Source organism: Anabrus simplex, chromosome 1, assembly GCF_040414725.1.
Source record: "Anabrus simplex isolate iqAnaSimp1 chromosome 1, ASM4041472v1, whole genome shotgun sequence".
Classification (NCBI taxonomy): domain Eukaryota; kingdom Metazoa; phylum Arthropoda; class Insecta; order Orthoptera; family Tettigoniidae; genus Anabrus; species Anabrus simplex.
In genome coordinates, this window is record NC_090265.1 from 752,819,876 (window position 1) to 752,843,207 (window position 23,332).

General features: G+C 37.7%; 1 protein-coding gene across 6 annotated transcripts in view; it reads right to left on the reverse strand.

Moving 5' to 3' along the window:
* Cep290 (Centrosomal protein 290kDa) overlaps window positions 1-23,332 on the reverse strand; it is a 1,403,175-nt gene that overhangs the window by 173,383 nt on the left and 1,206,460 nt on the right. For all 6 annotated transcript variants that reach the window (XR_010858542.2, XM_067136188.2, XM_067136189.2 and 3 more), the window contains one exon: window positions 3,192-3,379. Coding sequence is in view for 5 of the 6 variants with exons in the window: in XM_067136188.2 (XP_066992289.2) it covers window positions 3,192-3,379 (188 nt within the window). In the remaining variant the exon portion in view is untranslated. The remainder of the gene's footprint in view (window positions 1-3,191; window positions 3,380-23,332) is intronic.

A 23,332-nucleotide genomic window follows, 5' to 3' on the forward strand; every position in this document is an offset into this window, starting at 1 on the left:
CAGTCTAAGTTTCTCAAAAGACTCTTCTGCACAGCCGAGCTATGGCTTTTCCTGTATAACTTCCTTTTCTGCTGCGGATCGATCTCTGTTCCAGTGATCACAATAACCTGGTCCAACCAGGGAACCTGTCGTGCCTGATGGAAGGGGCACTATGAATTCCTGACTTGTTTGCATCCAACCTGGGAGTACAGTGTCGCAGAATTCTTGGTGGTGCAGTTGCCCCGTACTGTATCATGTCTTACTACATGTTCACTGTGAGTTCACTACTCGAGTGAACTGAATAAAGCTTCATCGGAGACCCTGGTGGGACTGAAAAGGGAAACCGTGTTGGCAGGCGGCTGATGTCAGCTATCCTATGGACAGCAATACCTGTGCTCGAGCTTAGGAAATTCTGCTTCCAAGATACTCTTAGTAAAAGTCGCATCAAGATGTGGGTGACATGTGTTGGTATCAGTGTGTTTTCACAGATTTCGGACCTCCAGTTAAAACCGCCATTTGAGTTAACGTGTTTTTTTAAATTTATTATCGACCAGAGCTCGTGATTCGGCGGTGGAGGATGTCGCCGGTGGTGAGAGGTTCATAAAGTGGATGGAATCATTTAATTCTTGTCATTATGCTAAAAATTTGTCATGAAATCGTCATTGAAAAACTAAGGAACTCTCAGACATTTTTGAAGAATTCAATTAAATATTTGTTGTTGTTTTTTTGGTTGTGTATTTATGTAAATTTGTGGTAAAACGCCATCGCAAGAATTAAGACATTTGTGAAGATGTTGATGAAATGTTTGTTTTATTTTAAAATGTTAATAAGAATTTTCAGGACTCACAGGAGAGAGTTGATTGTTGATTACGTTTATTTAATCATTATGAGTTTTCGGTTTTGGCGATCTCCAGTAGTATGCTTGTTGTAACCCATCTTTTGTATCACACTGTATTTGCCACGTGGAGGCTTCGATCACGAAATCGCCAAGTTTCGCAATCGAAACCTCTACAATGTTTCTCTCATTACCATATTAGGTAAGGTATTTTCATAGGCTGGAATAACGGCCATTTTTATTGGTGAAAATTTCGGGTCGAATCGTAAGTAGCTTCCCCGATTGGTTGTTTGAGTGATTCTCAATTTCCGGCCTTTCGCTACTCTGTTGTAGCAGGGCTCTGCTCCGTGTCTTTGGTTTTTGTACGTCCTGTTTTGTCTGTGGTCTATTGTTTTTATTATGATTGTACTCTTCCATGTGTTCACCCAGTGCTGAGAACACAGACCACAGACAACAGCACAGCCATGACGTAAGACTAACTTCAAAGCTCTCAGAGGAACATCTTACGCAAATTGAATATTGTATTTCTGTCAAAAGCTCAAGAAAATGTTTACTATACTCTTATTTAATAAGTGACATCATTTAAGGAAAAAGTGACTACAAATTCAAATCTTTGACTATCAAGTTCATCTCGGACTACAGCGAAGTTTTAAAGTGCTATATGTATTTTTAAAAGATTATGTTTGTTTAGTCCTAACTCGTGCTTGTACAATTTTAATTCACCCTTCATGAGTTGTTTTGACAATGACTGCCAAGTTCTGAACTTGTGATTGAATATCCATTCACTATTTTATTTCTTTTTTATTCTTATTTAATCATGATGCTATAATATTTTGTGTAATGTATATGTTTGTATGTATGTACCTATGCTTATTTCTCACATTTTGGCTGAAGATGACGTTAAATAGCGTTGAAACTAGTTCCAAGTAAACATGTTGTAACTTAACCAGTATAACATTTATTTGTATTGAAAAGGTGGATCTTTCAAGTTACCTATCTTACGTTCTCAGTTCAATATGGATATAAAATTAAATTCTTAAATTTAAATCTCATACATAGTATTCATCTCTTTTTTGAAAGCTTGTCTTTTTAAGGGGAATTTAAGGGCTCTACTCATCATACTGTAAAATGTTGCCTTCTTCTGCTGCCCTGGATGGTTGGAGTCCTTCCTAATAACAGTGCTAGTGGTCATTTCTTTTCTAAAAATCTGGTACTCTGATTCCCTACCACTTCTCATTATTTTGATGTCTAAGTAGTTCAGCGATCCTCCTTCCTCTGACTCCATTGTAAATTTTATATCTTTGTCTATTTCTTTAACCCTTCTTAATACTTCTAACGGACCGACTTATTTTAATCTATAATAATGAAAATGTCGTCCAAAAATCTCAACCATTTGATTAATCCTTTAATTTTCTCAGTTATTTTATTTGATTCCAAATTGTCCATGTAAATATTCGCCAGAATACCCGACGCCCAGGAACCCATAGCCAACCCCTTTTCCTGTTTGTATATTTTGTTGTTAAATCCAAAATAATTGTTCTCTAATATGTATGCTAACAACTTGATAAATTCTTTAATCTCAATTTTACTTAAACCGCTATGTTCTGTTAAATTCCTTCTAACAATATTTATTGCTTTAGAGATGGGGATGTTGGAATACATGTCTTTAATATCGAGATTATGAATTGTGAAATTATTCTACTTTAAAGTGTTTTACTAAATGACAAAGTAAAGGTAAATTTAGACACAAAGAAACATTTTATTTATTTTTTAGATGTAACTAAGGGCGTAAGTTCCAAGAGCAGAACAGATTTAAAATTATACCACATAGTGACTAATTTAATAGATTTTATTCATTTATGATTTGAAATTTTCTATTTTAAGTTTATAATAAATGACATAGTAAGTAAGTAAAGTTGAAACACAAAGAAATATTTTAACAATTTCAAGATTTATATATAATTGTTCTGTTGATAAGTATATTTGTACCAATGAACAAAGTCCAAAGATTAGTTGATGTTTTGGCACCGCTGAAGAAGAGAGTAGTTAGCTCTCAAAACATGTACGGTAATGAAGTATAATAAAATATGTAAAGTACTGACAAGGCAGGAAAGTGTTATATAGAAATTTGAATATAAGTCAATACAGACAGGATTAACCAACATGGTTAAAATAATCAATTCTGATCTCTTTGCTGTACCTGTTGTCATTGGTGAGTATGTAACCTATATGTTATGTTATTATACTGTTGTTCTAAAGAATCCAATTAATGCACTGAAGAAGCCCTTAAAATAGTACAAAACATATGGATAATTAATATGTAACAAAGAGTACCGACTGGCTGCTTGAATGCAGCTGTAGCCATGAAGACATGTACCTTTGCTGCAGCTGCTCCTGAAGGGTGTGGATCTCTGCTTTAGCCATGCTGAGTTCCGAAGCCAACTTTCTCTCATGTACAGACCTGTGGCTATCAGTGCTATTCTTGGTACTGGGACGTGAACCTGACTGGGCTGGACTGCTCAAGGATGCCACAGTAGCAGCCTCTGCCATGCCTTTTATTTCATTCTGTAAGAAAACATAATCTTATGTTCTGTTCCATCCTGACAGTATCAAAAACATCACTTTACTCTTATTTTGGATGCCCAATTTTCACACCAGGCAAATGCTAGAGCTGTACCTTAATGAAGGCCACAGCCGCTTCCTTCCCATTCCTAGGCCTTTCCTGTCCCATCATCCCCATAAGACCTACCTGTGTCGGTGCGACGTAAAGCAACTAACAAAAAAATATATATATTTTGGATGTAGAGTAAGCTCTTCATTGAACGGACTTGGAATTTAATGGACATAATTTGACAACTGAACACAGATAATGAAAATAACAAAAAATTATTTTTGATGGAAAATGAACCACAATACGACTTCTAGAGGTTTTGAAACCCTTGACTTTCGTGAATCTTTGAAGCACGCTGGTGAAAATAGAGAGGAATCAGTCGAGGGATGTTCTACTATTCAACAGTTCAACACTTTATATAATATTTAACATTTATTTGCCTTTTCCACAGACATCCATCCACCTTTTGCGACTACGTTGTGCCATACAACCAAAGCCGTACCATCATATAACTTTTACTATCAACAACAACATCAACAGTGTCATTTTCATGTAACAGCAGGTGTTACAAAGCAACGAAGGATGTTCCCCCAACTCCTCGGCAAACTGCCTTAACTGCAAATTGCTTTAACATCGGCACTTTTACAAGACTGTCAATTTCGACACATGTTTTTAATTTTTTATTTGACTACGAATAAATGAACATTTTAAACATTTGTTTATATATCCACAGCAATATCATAAGAACTTTATAACATCCTCAACTTCGAGTTTTCACATAATATTTTTAAAACTCTGCTCAACATTGTGCATACGGGTTCCAATTATTTGTGACTTATACCCTAAGGACGTTCTTTAAATTTTAACGTGTTTTTAAGACAAATAACTCATGTCAAACATTTTAAGTGTATGTTCAGGCAAAGGTTATGTTAAATACGTGTTAATCCAGATACCTTTTTGATTTATTTATTTGTTTTGAACTGATGATGATTCCAAGTGAATCGAAACTGGTCTTCATTTAATAAATGTTTCATATTATATAAAGTGTTGAATGGAGGAATATCCCTCAACTGATTCGTATTATATGTCAAACTTCAACAAGGAAATGAAAGTTATAAATTATGAATGGAGACATTGACAAAGGTGACCTGGGCTACTAAACTCTAAGCGAAAAACAGATTGTTGAAAATGTTCAAAGGGGTGATCAAAAAGCTGGTCCGAAACAATCACTGGTATCAAAACCTTGAATGACATTATCTCATTCAGAGATGCCTCATCAGATCAATGAGCGACTGCTTATTACAAACATGTTCAGCAATTTCAATCAATAATATCAAGAAACTGTATATAACTGGAAAGCATTGAAAGCTGATACTTTTTAAAAGCCAAATCTACACTAATTTGATATGTATACAAAAATGATCCCATTAAAGTACATTAACACCATTGAAAGTGTTTTATTGTCGATATAAATCCTAAGATTCATAATTTAACTCTTAGAGGGGAGCATTAAATATATTAAACGGTCAGAGATCCAGCATCACCGGCACACACAGTAAAAAAAGAACTCAACAGACGGCAGAAAACGACACTTATAGGTCTGAATAGACATGATATAGGCTTTTTGGGCTTATGCCGTGTCAAGGAAATAAGGTTATTTATTTATATTTTGTCAGAAGCAGACTTACAAAAACTGTCTATAGAAAATAAATTGTGCACCAAAGTTCAAACTGTGGTGTACCAGAAATTATCAACATCGAGTGCATTCCTTGTCGCCTCAAGCAGCTTTTTCTCAGTGCATGTAGAACGACAAGGATAGGCCGTAGTATGCACTTCACCATAGTGAATTTGTTGTCGCCTTGAGCAGCTCTTTCTCAGTGCATGTAGCACGACAAAGATGGGCCATAGTCTGCACTTCACCACAGTGCATTCCTTGTCACCTTGAGCAGCCTTTCTCAGTGCATGTGGCACGACAGAGATGGGCTGTAGTCTGCATTTCACCACAGTGCATTCCTTGTTGCCTCGAGTAGCTCTTTCTGAGTACATGTGGCACGACAAAGATGGGCCGTAGTCTGCACTTCACCACAGTGCATTCTTTGTTGCCTCGAGCAGCTCTTTCTCAGTACATGTGCATTCTTTGTCACCTCAAGCAGCTCTTTCTCAGTGCATATGGTACGACAAAGATGGGCTGTAGTCTGCATTTCACCACAGTGCATTCCTTGTAGCCTCGAGCAGCTCTTTCTCAGTACATGTGACAGGATAAAGATGGGCCGTAGTCTGCACTTCACCTCAGTGCATTCCTTGTCGCCTCGAGCAGCTCTTTCTCAGTACAAGTGGCAGGATAAAGATGGGCCGTAGTCTACTAACACCATAGAGAAATGAGAGTTGCGGGTTTCCAGGAAATCAACGGTGATCTCTTGTTTTCAAGATATTATTTTCCGAAATAAACATTACTAGGTAACTTCCGAACAAAGTTCATCTATTAAGGGTTATGAACTTCATATTGTTGGTTCGTATTGAACTGAGGTAAAATATAAATAATGCACAATAGAGTTTTCCACCTATTCAATACTAAGTTGTATTTACAATATTTACATTACATGGGACTAGTTTCAACCCTACTTGGGGTCATCATTAGCCATATTAAAACATGCACAATATTTGGTGAAATCCTAAAACACGTTTTTCCAGCAGTAAGAGACTTATGAAAATATAATTTTACAATATGAAGTGTGGTTGAAATGTTGCAAATGAAAATGAAATATTACGTGTGATGTAGGTGAGTAATAAATTAATACAAGTACATTATACATGCTAAGAATTCTGGAACAAAAGTACAAATAAGGTGCTCTGCGTTACTAAAATTTATAGACTCATGGATTTCGGTAGGTTGTGGACCGAGTGCTATGGCAATAAGAATGAACACAATGTAAACTGACACACATATAAAAATACATACAGAAATGTACAATGTCTGAGTAACAAAAAGTATAGTTGATACTCTCTAGAAGAAGAGTCGACTATACACTCTATCAGTTTCAGTGGAGAATTCAGCAATTGGTGTATTAAGTAACCAAGCCATGTTGATGGTCTGCATGGTTGATTGTTGTGCAGAATGTTAAGATTTTTGAATTCTTGTTGAGAAGAAAGTAGATACTGCGCGTGGTGATATTAATTGGTGGAATTCTCAGTTCATAGTGGAAAACAAATTGGACCCATTAAAATTGAGAAAAGCCAGTAAAAAGCTAAGTATAAATATAAATAAAAATAACTTTATGAGTATTTTTAATTATACAACCGCTAATAACATTTCTTCTGTAACAACAGCTACCGTACTACCATCCCTTCATGCTACACCCCCTCCACATACATAGACCCGCCCAAGGAATCGGTCGCCCCTCATCCTCACATGCCTCACTCCCCGTCTCTACGTATACATACGTACAACACTAGAAGCAGTAATAAAGCTACTCGCCAGTTTGCTTCACGCAGCCAACGCTAGCGGACACCTCACACTAGTCCCATGGGGTAAGCTTCCTCTTTCAATATTTCTTTTCCTCTTCATTTAATTTACACTTTTTTCTTTCATTTCAGATTCCAACTCCATTTTGTGCCATACTCTGCTCTCTTTCACCTGAGGATTGCCAGAACTCTCCCTATATTCAAGATCACCGTTACTTTTTAATGAGTCCATTGTTTGGTGTTCTATGTTACATACAATTCTAGTTTTATTGCCAGCGCGTGAATATTAACTAGTTTAACTTGTATTTTCTTCTGGCATCAAGATTATCTCTCCTATGGAATCCGCAACTATTGGAGTTCACGTCATATATCAATCTTAGTTTGTTCGTCGTCGTTATGCGCCTTTAGACTGGTTCAATTTGGACTTGTGATAATTCAATGAACTCTATTTTAACTCTTGTTTTTATGAAATTTGAATGAACTCCATCCCCAATAATTAATCCACGCTTCACGCATTGACATATATTTTAATGTCTACAATATTCATTGCCAACGGCCGTAGCCGTGTTGAAACACTGGATCCCGTGAGATCTCCGAAGTTAAGCAACATTGGGCGTGGTCAGGAGTTGGATGGGTTGCCACACGCTGTTGGTGGGGGGTAAGGGAATGGAGGAGCGGAAAGGAACTGGCCACCCTACCGCACGTAAACTCCAGCTCAGGAACGCCTCTGCGGAGGTTCAGACCTGCCTTCGGGCAGAATAACCCTTACCTTACCATATCCATTGTCTTACTTTAACAACCCCATGATTGTTTTTAACTTCACAGATTGCTATCGTTTAATGCATTCCACGACAAATTCTCGTTTTTAATCTGCACATATTTTGTTACAATCTAAGTCTAATGTTATATTATCACTTTTTTATTACGACATAATTATTCTTTTAATATGAGGATACTATTTTGATCATTTTTAAACTCATGGCCCAGACCTAGTCTTTGTGCATTAACGGCTGATTATATTCGCTATACTGAACGAAACATGTCCCATTATTTAAGACACTTCACGATTATTTCATAATTCAATGAGTGTATTATAATGTATTGAATAGGTGATTGTAAATAAAAGAATTCTATAATTTTAATATATCATCTTCAATACGGTTCCATTGTGAGATTGATTACACGTAACTTAGCAGCCCACCAGGCTACAAAAAGAAATAGATATCTTAATCTCAAAGTCAAGGCCAGTAAAATATCTAGAGATATTCAGTTTTTAAAAGAATGTATGAAGCATGGACTAATTCCAAATTTCTTAAACACCTTCAAAGAAAACCCTTTTTGAACCCTGATTCTTGTAGAACTTAAAAGAAAGTTAATGACTTTTGGTTAAAAAACAAAATCAAGGCACATTACAAAAATAAATCATTCCTAAACCTACAGCTTTATAAGATGCATCTTGAAATATCCTCTAGTCTGTCCCCATTAGAATGGGGTTCATACTCTAGGTTTGTCAATGAAAGGGTACATGACATAGCGAATAAGAAACAAACAGCACTAGACAATAAACTGATACATCTGCATAACACTAAGAACAGGCTGAATAATGTTAACAGTAAAACTAATCCCCCCCTCCACTAGCTTAAATCATTTTCCTACAACAGTGAACTTATCTGATACTGACTTTTCAGATAATGAAATGTCCCTTCTTGATAAAGGACTGAAATTAAATAGGCCTAACCCAAAAAAAAAAACAAAACAAAAAAAAAAAAAAAAAAAAAACACAGACGAACTGATTACTACAGTCGCAGAAATTGAATCTAACGTTCAAAAACTCCCCACAGTAGTTCATAATGCCATTAAATATGAGATAAAGAAGAAGCTCCTTTTTCTGGCGAAGTAACTGAAAACTACCTCTAATCGGACCCTTAGCAAACAAATACATGATGTAAGAAATAAAATTAATAATAATAATAATACTAATAATATCATCGTTACTAAAGCTGATAAAGGTCCCACCACAGTATTACTACATAAAGGTGGTAAGAAAACCAAACATTTTTTTTTGCTAATAGCAGTTATACTATTATTAATAAATATTTCACCCCCAAAATCCAATGAATTTTGAAGAACCTACTGAAGAATCTACCATTCTTATTACAGAACACGAGTATCAGACACTTATCACAATGAACCCAAAACTTCCAACTGCAAAAGCTTTGCCAAAAATCCATAAAAATGATGCACCTATACGCCCTATTATTTACTGCATGAATAGCCCTTACAAAGTTTCAAAATTTCTGCATAATTTTCCCAGCATACACTTTAAATTAAATAATATAGCTTATATACGAAATTCTGTTGAGTTTTGTGAAAAATTGTCAAAATTCAATGTTTAGCATAATTACATAATGGTATCCTATGATATTACCAATATGTATTACAATACTCCAGTAAATAAAACTGTTAAAACAAACTATTAAAACAAACCTTTTAAAACACAGTAACCTGAGCAAATGCAAAATAGATAATTTCATTAGTTTATTAGAATTTGTGCTTAACAATAACTATTTCGCCTTCAATAATAGAATATATCATCAAAAGGGCCTAGCAATGGGTGACCAAATCTCGGGCATTCTAGCTAATATTTTTATGGACAATTTGGAAAATAACAAAATAATCAATAATATCAACGGTTTTCAATTACAGTTAAGGTATGTTGATGATACTTTTGCCATTATAGATACACAGAAAAATGATAGTCACAGCATACTAACATCCCTTAATGAGCTTGACAATGATGTCAAATTCACAAAGGAAGACGAAGTCAATGGTTCTCTGAACTTCTTGGATTTAAACGTTCCAAGAGAGAATAATTTCATTTTTCAAATATATAGAAAGCCCTCTTGTGACCCCATCACTATAAGCAAGTATTCCTTACATCCACAATCCAATAAACAGGCTGCATTTTTTAGTCTTGTCTATAGAGCATTAAAAATCCCACTCACAACTGAAAATCGTAAGAAGAAACTAAACTATATCAAGGATTTGGCCAGAATTAATGGCTATAAGCCTTTGATGATTAATAAAATCATCAACAAGATAAAATTAAAAACTGCAACCAAGCTGATTATGGAGAAGCCTAAGAAAACGAAATATGCTGCCTTTATCTATACGAACCCAGACCTATTTCAAGTTCCTAACTCTCTAAAAAAATACGATATCAATATCACTAATAATAATAATAATAATAATCGTATGGCCTCAGCTACCGTTTGCAGACATTTCAATTTGACGCCATCTGGCTGTCTGCTCGTCAATTTCGACGTTCCGTTTTACTCTAGGCCCCCACTAGATGGCAGACCGAGTAAACCAAAACTCTCTTGGGCGTCTATGGCTGAGATTTAATGAATTTTGTCGGGTAAACACCAAATGTGTCACCAGAGATCTTTAACATGCCGACATCGTACGACATGGAGTGTCGAATGGACTTTTTTCCGCCCTTCAAAAATCCGACTACCTCTGCCGGGTTTGAACCCGCTATCTTGGGATTCGGAGGCCGACACTCTACCGCTGATCCACAGAGGCAGCTATCAATATCACTTATAGAACCCGATACACAAACCGTAATATATTCTTCAATTCAAATACAGTTAACATTAATCACAATAAATTCTCGAACTCTGGTATCTATAGGCTTAAATGTACCCATTGCAGATTTTCTTATATCGGAAAGACTGGATGTAGCTTTTTGACCAGATACCTTGAACATTACAACGCTTCAAAACATAAAGAGTATTCTCCCATGAGCACCCATATGGAAGAGGCTGGTCACGACAATTGAAAAAGACCTTCCAATCCTAAAATATGTCAATAAAAGTAAACTGATGACAGAGTTTAAGAACATTTACATATCCTTAGACCAGCATTTTAACGGAAATCAAAATTTAAATGATACCTCAGAAATTAAAAGTCCAATAATAAAAAAAATTCCAGAACTACCCTCTCTTTTCAATATAAATAAAAATAACTTTATTAGTATTTTTAATTATACAACCGCTAATAACATTTCTTCTGTAATAACAGCTACCGTTCTACCATCCCTTCATGCTACACCCACTCCACATACATATGACCCGCCCATGGAATCGGTCGCCCCTCCTCCTCACATGACTCACTCCCCGTCTCTACGTATACATACGTACAACACTAGAAGCAGTAATAAAGCTACTCGCCAGTTTGCTTCACGCAGCCAACGCTAGCGGACACCTCACACTAGTCCCATGGGGTAAGCTTCCTCTTTCAATATTTCTTTTCCTCCTCATTTTTCCGTTGCCAACATAACTTCATTTACCCTTTTTTCTTTCATTTCAGATTCCAACTCCATTTTGTGCCATAATCTGCTCTCTTTCACCTAAGGATTGCCAGAACTCTCCCTATATTCAATATCACCATTTCTCTTTAATGAGTCCATTGTTTGGTGTTCTACGTTACATACAATTCTAGTTTTATTGCTAGCGCGTGAATATTAACTAGTTTAACTTGTATTTCCTTCTGGCATCAAGATTATCTCTCCTATGGAATCCGCAACTATTGGAATTCACGTCATATATCAATCTTAGTTTGTTCGTCGTTATGTGCCTTTAGACTGGTTCAATTTGGACTTGTGATAATTCAATGAACTCTATTTTAACTCTTGTTTTTATGAAATTTGAATGAACCCCATCCTCAATAATTAATCCACGCTTCACGCATTGACATATATTTTAATGTCTACAGATTGCCATCGTTTAATGCATTCCACGACAAATTCTCGTTTTTAATCTGCACATATTTTGTTACAATCTAAGTCTAATGTTATATTATCACTTTTTTATTACGACATGATTATTCTTTTAATATGAGGATACTATTTTGATCATTTTTACGCTCAGGGCTCTGACCTAGTCTTTGTGCATTAACGGCTGATGATGTTTGCTATGCCGAACGAAACATGTCCCATTATTTAAGACACTTCATGATTATTTCATAATTCAATGAGTGTATTATAATGTATTGAATAGGTGATTGTAAATAAAAGAATTCTATAATTTTAAGTTCGACAGTCACCTTACTGCCAACCATGATTTTCTTCAAGTTGAGCTTCCAACAATAAAAAAATGTCACTACACCAAAATTCCTTTCAGTAGCTTGGAGTATTTTAAGGTTTAAGGTTTACATATAAACACAACATACATGACAAAATGTGATACAGTGCGAAATGCATTTGCCAATATCCCTAAATGCTTAGACCATCTTAACACTGCCTCAGAAAGGATGTACACTCTTTCCTTCTGTTAAATGTCAGTAATTCATAGCTCTTTCACTTTCTTGTAAGAAAGCGTCCAATGTCTCCTTCTTAGCAACGTTTTGGAATAAGACAGTCTTGCATCACTTTTTACACCAATCACAGGATCGAAGTTGCACAACTAGGCCACAGGTTCTTGCTGATGTTTTGGCTGCTGACACGGCCGTTTGCCAACAGCCTCCATTCAAGTTCAGTCCAAACCAAGTTGCTAGGTAAGTTGCAGTGCAGCTGAGCCATATCTTGAATCAACTGGTAATGAGCAGAGAGGTGAGGTAGAGACCCCCTCCCACACTAGGGTTGGGCAGACCGGAATATTCAGTAGTTCCGCAACATTAGGAGCTTGAGGCGGAGTGTTTCGGTACAGAGTGCTGCCACACAGGACATGGGACTGTAACTGCGTAGAAGAGAGAGAGAGAGAGAGCTTCGAGAGGCAACATGACATGCTCCGCGTCAGCTGGAATGTGCCTGTACCGAGCGTACTGTGTCGAAGGCCGCACCAGATAGACTAGTTGGCCTTGGCTGTGTGCAGTGCGTGGAACACGGGACTATAACTGCGCAGTACAGAGAACTTCGAGAGGCAACATCACATGCTCCGCGCCAGCGGGAACATGTCTGTATCAAACGTGCTGTGTATGGCCATGGCCAGCATAAAGCTGCACGGAACGTAAATGAACAGTTGGAACACTGAAATTCGTGCCCAATAATCACGTTTAAAGGCTATGTTTAGGTTAAGATTTGTTCGGTCAATACGAAGTACAGATAAGACGGTTACAATGGCAGTGCAAAAGTTTAAAAGTAACTAATCCAAGGATACTTTCACCAGTTGAATGTATCGGCTGGTATTGTAATTAGGGCCAGGATAATACTTCACGGCACGTGAAAAACCAGTCAGAAATCTGAAATATGCACCCAGAAATATCATGTCTAAAATACTGTTTTTAGGATAAGAATGTTTTCATTCATTCTGAAATATACCTCTCATAATTACACTGGCAGTAGATATGTTTACAAATGTCACAATGTTATTTTCACTAATTAAGCATATACTCGTACAATTGAAGAAATATTCGTCAGTACCAGTACTCTATTTATGTACACAATATTCAAGCAGAACACTATAATACAAATTAAACTATATAATGTACAAGGAGAAATGGAAATTAGAAAATTAAACACTATATACTGTACATGGACAACACGAAAATAAAAATTAAACACTATATACTATACAAGGAGAACACGAAAATAAAAATTAAGTGAAACTACCGACAAATGTTAATCTTCCAACACTTTAAATGGTGCTCAAAAAAGTTCACAGCGTATTTTCATTCAGGAACATGATTTTAGAAACTTTGTCACTTTTTAGACGTGTACGGTTTTCTGTGATGGTCTGTCCCTGCTTTGAGAACACTCGTTCACAGGGAACTGATGTCGCCATAATGCAAAGTCCCTTCTTCATTAAGTCTTAAGAGGGCTGGCAAGGTATCTTTGTTGTCATTCCACCATTGAAGAGGCTTCTCTAGCCTATGCAGAAGAGGCATATTTAAATACTTGTCCATCTGTATGATACTTGCTGCTTTTGGATTAACAGTTGGCAGTTCAACGAGCTCTTCAACGGCTGCATCAAAGTTTTTTCATAGTATGCTCGAAAATATGCCTGATTCTCATTTGACGAGGGCTCTTGTGTTGCACCTGATGTGTTAACAGATGTCTGTTGGTGTGCAGTGCCAATAACGGTAGCGACATCATTAATAAGTTTTCCTTTATTTCTTTAAGTTTGCTTTCATCCTTCATAAAACCATTCGTCTTAAATCTTGGATCTAAAAGTGTTGCTTCCCACAATATATTTATATTGCGGTACTTGTTGCAAAATTTTACTTGTCAGTTTTTCATATATCTTGCTAAGGAGTCAAGAAATGGCCGGACTGTCATGACTGTCATATTCCATCTCTCGCAGATGTTGGTAATGAGTTCGAAGGTCCCTACTCATCAATCCAATTTTTGAAAGGGTAACATGCTTTTCACTGCTGACTTCCCTCGTCATTTCATCAAAGCATCATAGAATTTCAACTGATTTTTCAATTATGTACCAGTCTTCATTGTTTAAAAATTCCACAGAATTATTGTTCGTTATTGCCAGAGTACTTTGTAGTGGTTCCTTGGTCTGAATGACTCTATTCATCATCTCATATGTAGAGTTCCACCGTGTTGGACAGTCCTGCTTAAGAGTTAGAATAGGATAGCCCATCTGTTTTTGAGTGCTGTGAAGTTTCTCCAAGGATGTTGAGCTCCTTTTCAAGAATTCGACAATACGTTTTACCTTCTCTCGCATTGGTTTCATTTCTTCCAGGCTTGATTGTGCTACTAGATTCAAACTATGCGCAAAACACGGAACGTGCCACCAGTTGCACTTCTGAACCGCACTAACCATATTTGAAGCATTATCTGTTGTGCAGGCCACGATTTTGTCCTGAAGATCCCATTCTATTACCACTTTCTTGAGATCTTCGGCAATGTTGTCTGCTGTGTGTCTTCTTACAAACTTTGAACAGGACAGAAGCTTTGAAATGAAATGAGCGGTAACTGCTATATAGTTTTCATTTTTCAATGAAGTCCACCCATCTGTTGTGAGGGCCACATATGAAGCATTTTCTAACACATTAGCCTTGACATCTTGCAATGTTGTGTCATAGAGTTTATTCAAGAGACTATTCGAAAGTGTTTTACGGCTTGGGAGACTATAATTATGATTCAACATCGATAAAAACTTCTGAAACTCCTCAACCTCAACTATATTGAAACTGTAGTGACTATCTGAAATTGAAAGACTGGGGAATTTTATATCATGTATTTATTTATTGTTTGTATTTTTTGTGTATGAATTTTGGAATTATTTGATTTTCACATGGCTTCAAGATTGTTTGGTTGTCGTAAAAAATTGAAGTAAGATGTAATGATTATTAAACACACTGCAGTACACGTGCTAGATCGGGATGGGATGTTTCCTGGAGTTTTGGGTTTCATCATATAGCATCAATTTCGAAGTTTCTGGATGCTACTCGATGTTCTTTATCAGATTTTATTCCTGGGCCCCTATTGGTCATTATAAAATTAGTTGTGATTGGCGGACGAAGGAAAATACGGATGCTCATTGGTTGGTTTACGATTTCCTAATTTCCGGAGAGGAGCTCGTCGCTAACGCCAAGCTCTGCTGAGCAATCTTTCTGTTTTGACCGCTGAAGGGAGAGGTTGCCTTCTCCAGGTGACGGGTCTTCTTGGCCCTTCCAACAGGTAATCACTTAGTTGTTTTTCATCTTTCAGGTAGTTATCTTCAAATATAGTGTTCCGTTTAATTTCTTTTGCTGGAGCTTACCCGTTTTTTTCCTTCAGTCGCCAAAATTTTCTTAAAATGACTTAGCCTTCCGGTAAGTCATATCAGATTTGTGTTAAAGAGACAGTTCCCATTTTTTTGATTTTGTAAATTAGATATTCAACGCCTTTCGATGTAACCGTAAAGTGTAACTTTCCCCTTGGGGCTGTCTCATTTATTCTGCGTCATCTTGGAGTTTTCACATTTAGGACGGACACCCTTTCTCAGAAGTGCTTTTAAGGGGGCTGCCTTCTGAAGGAAGGTGCTCTGTGCCAAGATTATCTTTTTAAAGGTTGTATTTTCTTTCTAACGTGTATATCCTTACGATTGTATAATGTTCTTCTGCGTCATCTTAGAGTATTCATATTTAGGACGGGCACCCTTTCTCAGAAGTGTTTTTGAGGGGGCTGCCACCTAAAGGTGCCCTGCACTAGGATAAATATCTTTAATGTTGTACCCCTTTCTTACATGTACATACTTATGACTGTATAATGTTACTTTCCTTTTTCTTTCGTCAGTATTATGTGATTTAAATGTTTCACCATGAACAGCGGAACATTGTGTGAGGTGTTCAGACCTAAGGTTAAATAACTGAAATTCTACCCTCGGGGTAAATTGTAATTATTTTGGAAACTACTTTCGATTTTTAGAGGTGTAATTTTGTAGATTATTTGCGCTTTAATTTTTATCTAAATTGTCAAGTAAACTTACTGAATTGGAATCACCATTGATTTCACTTCTTCAGCATTGCCAATACCTTTTACCGGATGGATATGGTTCCTGGTCGCTTTCCAACTATCCTTCCTTAGCTGATTGGTTAAATTGTTCGTTATTGTTTTCTGTGCTTAATGTGTGTATGGTTTTAATTCCGTACATGTTATTATTATCATGTCTCTTTGCGTTAATTTGTATTGGTGTGTAACAAGGTGGTTGTACAGTGGTAGCAGATATTATTATTATTATTATTATTATTATTATTATTATTATTATTATTATTATTATACATACATACATTATCATTATAGACTGTTATGCCTTTCAGCGTTCAGTTTGCAAGCCTCTGAGAATTTACTAAACGTCGCCACAATCCTCGATTTGCAACTAGTGTTGTGGCCTCATTTAGTTCTATACCTCTTATCTTTAAATTGTTAGAAACCGAGTCTAACCATCGTCGTCTTGGTCTCCCTCTACTTCTCTTACCCTCCATAACAGAGTCCATTATTCTCCTAGGTAACCTATCCTCCTCCATTCGCCTCACATGACCCCACCGCCGAAGCCGGTTTATGCGTACAGCTTCATCCATCGAGTTCATTCCTAAATTAGCCTTTATCTCCTCATTCTGACTTCCCTCCTGCCATTGTTCCCACCTGTTTGTACCAGCAATCATTCTCGCTACTTTCATGTCTGTTACTTCTAACTTATGAATAAGATATCCTGAGTCCACCCAGCTTCGCTCCCGTAAAGCAAAGTTGGTCTGAAAACAGACCGATGTAAAGATAGTTTCGTCTGGGAGCTGACTTCCTTGTTACAGAATACTGCTGATCGCAACTGCGAGCTCACTGCATTAGCTTTACTACACCTTGATTCAATTTCACTTACTATATTACCATCCTGGGAGAACACACAACCTAAGTACTTGAAATTATCGACCTGTTCTAGATTTGTATCACCAATCTGACATTCGATTCTGTTGAATTTCTTACCTACTGACATCAATTTAGTCTTCGAGAGGCTAATTTTCATACCATACTCATTGCACCTATTTTCAAGTTCCAAGATATTAGACTGCAGGCTTTCGGCACAATCTGCCATTAAGACCAAGTCGTCAGCATAGGCCAAACTGCTTACTACATTTCCACCTAACTGAATCCCTCCCTGCCATTTTATACCTTTCAGCAGATGATCCATGTAAACTACGAACAGCAAAGGTGAAAGATTACAGACTTGTCTAACTCCTGTAAGTACCTTGAACCAAGAACTCATTCTACCATCAATTCTCACTGAAGCCCAATTGTCAACATAAATGCCTTTGATTGATTTTAATAATCTACCTTTAATTCCATAGTCCCCCAGTATGGCGAACATCTTTTCCCTCGGTACCCTGTCATATGCTTTCTCTAGATCTACGAAACATAAACACAACTGCCTATTCCTCTCGTAGCATTTTTCAATTACCTGGCGCATACTGAAAATCTGATCCTGACAGCCTCTCTGTGTTCTGAAACCACACTGGTTTTCATCTAACTTCCTCTCAACGACTGATCGCACCCTCCCTTCCAGGATGCCAGTGAATACTTTGCCTGGTATACTAATCAATGAGATACCTCGATAGTTGTTGCAATCCTTCCTGTTCCCTTGCTTATAGATAGGTGCAATTACTGCTTTTGTCCAATCTGAAGGTACCTTACCAACACTCCATGCTAATTTTACTACTCTATGAAGCCATTTCATCCCTGCCTTCCCACTGTACTTCACCATTTCAGGTCTAATTTCATCTATTCCTGCTGCCTTATGACAATGGAGTTTATTTACTATCCTTTCCACTTCCTCAAGCATAATTTCACCAACATCCTTTTCCTCCTCCCCATGAGCTTGGCTGTTTGCAACACCATCAGAATGATTTCCTTTTACATTGAGAAGATGTTCAAAATATTCCCTCCACCTCTCCAGTGATTCCCTGGGATCTGTTATGAGTTCACCTGAATTACTCAAAACACTGTTCATTTCTTTTTTCCCTCCCTTCTTAAGATTCTTTATTACTGTCCAGAAAGGTTTCCCTGCTGCTTGACCTAGCCTTTCCAGGTTATTACCAAAATCTTCCCATGACTTCTTTTTGGATTCAACAACTATTTGTTTCGCTCTGTTTCTTTCATCTACGTACCAATCCCTGTCTGCCTTGGCCCTTGTTTGGAGTCATTTCTGATAAGCCTTCTTTTTACGTTTACAGGCTGCTCTCACTTCATCATTCCACCAAGATGTTCGCCTTTTCCCATCTTTACACACAGTTGTTCCTAGGCATTCCCTTGCTGTTTCTATTACAGCATCCCTGTATGCCACCCATTCACTTTCTATATCCTGAACCTGCTTGCTGTCTACTGTTCGAAACTTCTCACTAATCATATCCATGTACTTCTGTCTAATTTCTTCGTCCTGGAGACTTTCTACCCTTATTCGTTTGCAGACAGATTTCACTTTCTCTACCCTAGGCCTAGAGATACTTAGTTCACTACAGATCAGATAGTGGTCTGTATCATCGAAATATCCTTGAAAAACTCGTACATTCCTAACAGATTTCCTGAATTCAAAGTCTGTTAAGATATAGTCTATTATGGATCTGGTACCCCTAGCCTCCCATGTGTAGCGGTGAATAGCCTTATGCTTGAAGAATGTATTCATAACAGCTAAACCCATACTAGCACAGAAGTCCAGCAAACGCTTCCCATTCCCATTAGCTTCCATATCTTCCCCACATTTACCAATCTCCCTTTCGTATCCTTCAGTTCTATTCCCAATTCTCGCATTGAAATCGCCCATTAGCACTATTCTATCCTTGCTGTTGACCCTGACCACGATGTCACTCAATGCTTCATAAAACTTGTCAACTTCATCCCCATCTGCACCCTCACATGGTGAATACACGGACACAATTCTTGTCCTAATTCCTCCCACTGACAAATCTACCCACATCATTCGCTCATTTACGTGCCTAACAGAAACTATGTTGCGTGCAATTGTATTCCCGATAAAGAGCCCTACCCCAGACTCTGCCCTTCCCTTTCTAACACCCGTCAAGTACACTTTATAATCTCCTATCTCTTCCTCATTATCTCCCCTTATCCGAATATCACTTACTCCTAGCACATCCAGATGCATCCTCTTTGCTGACTCAGCCAGTTCTACCTTCTTTCTTCCATAAACCCCATTAATATTGATAGCTTCCCATCGAATTCCATTTCGTTCACCAAGTTGTTTCCAAGGAGTCCCTTGCCTGTCAAATGGGAGTGGGACTCCATTACTCCCATAGGTCCGAGGCTTGCTTAAAGTGTTCTGAGCTCGGTAAATTCATGAAGCAGGATGCTGCCCTACTTGCACATAGTCCAAGTGAGGATCTCTCCTCTAACGGGTTATGGACCACCGGTGAATTGTATAGTCCTAGCCGCCTGAGCACAAGGAGGGCCACGACTCAGAATATGTCCGAGATGCCCACTCCCATTCCACAGCAACTGGTATCCCGACTCTCAGGACCACTTACTAGGCCACTCAGCCGTTGCCCATGGTTCACGAACTAGGACGTGACTACAGTAACCCACAAACATGAACCACATTATTATCATTATTATTATTATTATTATTATTATTATTATTATTATTATTATTATTATTATTATTACTACTACTTGTAGCCATATTATCCCTGGTAACAGTTACAGAAAGGTAAAAATTCTTTTGCAATACATTTCAACAACTGTTCGTCAAGTTTCTCTTTCTTACTTGTTGACATAGGCTTGGATGAATAGGCTTGTATTCTGTTTCAATCTTTGTACCTTCCCTCTGCTTAATGTGTTTAACTCGAGCGTATGATCAGACGTACCTGTTGTAGTAGTATTAGTAGTAGTGTTGGTGGTAGATGATGATGAAATAGATTCCATTAGTGACACAGGAAGACAGGTTTGTCCAGTTATTACTTGAACAGATGTGGAAGGCACATGACTTGAAGCTTCAGTTGTTGCCTTTTCATCTTCTGAGTCATAATGCACCATACGAACCTACATTGATAAATGTCTGTTGTGGGATGTTTTAAGTCTGAAATGCCTCGTCATTGTGCTGGTTGAAGATCCCTTTGCACACAAAATAGGAAAACATATATTGCATTTCACTCCGTCGGGTTTTATTCTAGCAAAAAATTCCCAAACAGGACTCCGGCACGACATCATGGAAAGTTTACCGTCTTTTGTAAGGTATATATTCCTAGGCTTCAATGAAAACACTCTTAGAGAACAGTTGAACACAAAACAGAACACATTAAGTTATTTGCATGTACCGATTTACTGCCGAAGGCCAGTGGCCGGTGCAACGGAACTTGCAGAACAAAGAGGATATGACAGAACACAGAACACTACAACACGAGCAGCTCGTGGCAGGACTGGCGGCGGCACGGGCACACTGCACTTCAGTCTAGTACCTGACACTCAGGAGCCGTCATCGGCTATATCCGCTGTCACTTGACTCATGGTGCCGAACACATCGTGTCGTCACAGGTCCCGCTTGCCTTTGATTACTTACCAATTACCAATTACCAATTAAACTAGTGTATTATTTAATTCTAAAATAGTCAAGAATAATGTCATGTGCCCAGTATGTTCTACCCGTATTTCCTTTTATTATAGACAAGACTTTCTTTTCTTTCTTGCAGTGTACGCATTTTCGAAGATCCAACGTAAGATTTATTTTGAAGCCTCCACCTTATCAATACATTTGTTTACATACTATCATTCACAGTACCGGTTTCGACCTTTCAAGGGTCATCCTCAGCTGACAATTACAAATATAGTTCTTAAAAAAGCATCACAATGGGAAATATTGTACAGTCATGACAATTGTCCAATTCAACAAACCATCTAAAACAAATGATACAATTAAAATAATAAAATAAGTCCTCTTTTCTTGGATTATAAAAGTATTACGTAGTGAGTACTCGACATGCTGCCATGTAATGCACAACAGTGTCAACATCTATTATAAATACGGCCTACAACATAAAAGGAAGAACACGCTATCTTTCAAAATTCAAGACTTCAAGTATTGTAAAACAAATTGACACTTGACAAATTATACAACATCAAATTAAGAAGCACATCACCAAAAACAAATTTTCATTCTTAAAAACACATTTTACTATCAACTCAGCATTAGTATATATTATGAATCTTGTACATATATATTGACAATGCCTCGAACTGAACACTAGACAACTACCTAATTCCTCTAAAAGAGTGTCCAAGTCATTCCAAGACGCTCATACTACCAGCAGAGGAACACGGTGAAACAAACAATATAGTTATCGCAAGAATAAACATCTGAAATGTTTTAATCAATTAGCCATAAGTTTTAATGCAAAAATAGTGGACACTTCAAGAATACTACTATCAGTGGATACATAACATTGCAAGTTCCAATTTTTACGCTGATCAAAATAACAAAAACATTTGCAATGACATGTCTTTTTATACTACACGAGGGCGAAACGCAGGCAACCAAGAACGAGTTAGCTGGAAAATTTGTAATGTCCAATAACGGACCATTATATTGGTATTATAAATTTACTCATTCAGGACAAATATTTTAAGTTCCCTATGGGAATCAACATCTATAGTCAGCTAGTAGGCGAAGGGGAAGGGCAGTGCGTAGTGGCGCTTCCTACGGGATAGCAAGTCAATATCTTGGTCTCGCTTGAGAATGTTTTGGAACAAGTGACACTCCATGTTCCGGAACAGCGGAACATAACTGTACACTGGCACAGTGTCCCGAAACAGGGACATAGTGCCCAACCCTATCCCACACCAGGGACATTAGCGGACCCAGCCCCGGGATAAGCTTTATCTACTATCCATACATTTTAGAGAAGTTCACGGTGGGGGGGTGAAAGAAAACTACAGGAGTTTACCCTGAGCCCGTCATGTTAGGGGAATAAATTCCAATCAGTGACCCTAAACTGAAACCTACCTAAGTTATCATACTAATTTACACAGATTACTTATGATTAGGGTATAAATATAACTAATACTTGCTGGCCAGCATCTAAAATCTTACAACTACCTTACAACAAAAACTTACAAATACCTTACAACTAAATCTACATGGTCACCAACAATGGTATTTACCCCTCCATATACGACTTAAGATACTTTTATCTGAGAGAGGTGTACTCTGCTGATCCTTTTCCTTTTGAGATCACTCCCCAATAATGACACCGGGGTAAGGAACTTTAAGATGGTGCAGGCACCTCAAAATCTGGGGGCCAACCTACTCATAACATGGACCGCAGCACTACTGACTGCGTGTGTTTTAATAAACACCTGGTCACCCACGGACAGATCATGCGGCCTTCGCCTGCGGTTGTAATTACGCTGCACTTTAGCATAATAAACTCTTAAGTTTATTTCGTGCACGGTGCCAATTAGCTCGGATCTTTTCTGGACTGGCATCGTCAGGCAGAAGATCATTAATTGACCACAGATTTGACAGTGGAGAATTTGGAGTAAAAGCCAACATTAACGATGCAGGAGTTTGCTTGTGGCTTTCATGGACGGTGGTGTTAAAGGCGAACGACAACCAATTTAGTGATGAATCCCACTTAGAGTGGTCAGCGGAGTGATAAGCGATGAGAGCAGATCGCAGATTACGATTCACTCCTTCAGCATAATTTGGCCTCAAGTAATACGGGATAGTGGTTACATGAGCAATGGATAGATCAAAAAAAAATTCTGGAACTGGACAGAAGTAAAAGCTCTTGCATTATCACTCACCAAATATTGACAGGGTCCAAACGAAGCAAATATCTGTTTCAAGTACGAAATTGTGGTATTGGCGTTAGCCATACGAGTTGGGAACAGCCACGTAAAACGCGAAAAGGCGTCAACACACACAAGTATGAAACGATAGCCAGTCCGTGATCTCGGGAAAGGACCAATGTAGTCTATGAACACTCTCCATTGGACGAGAAGCTTGCTC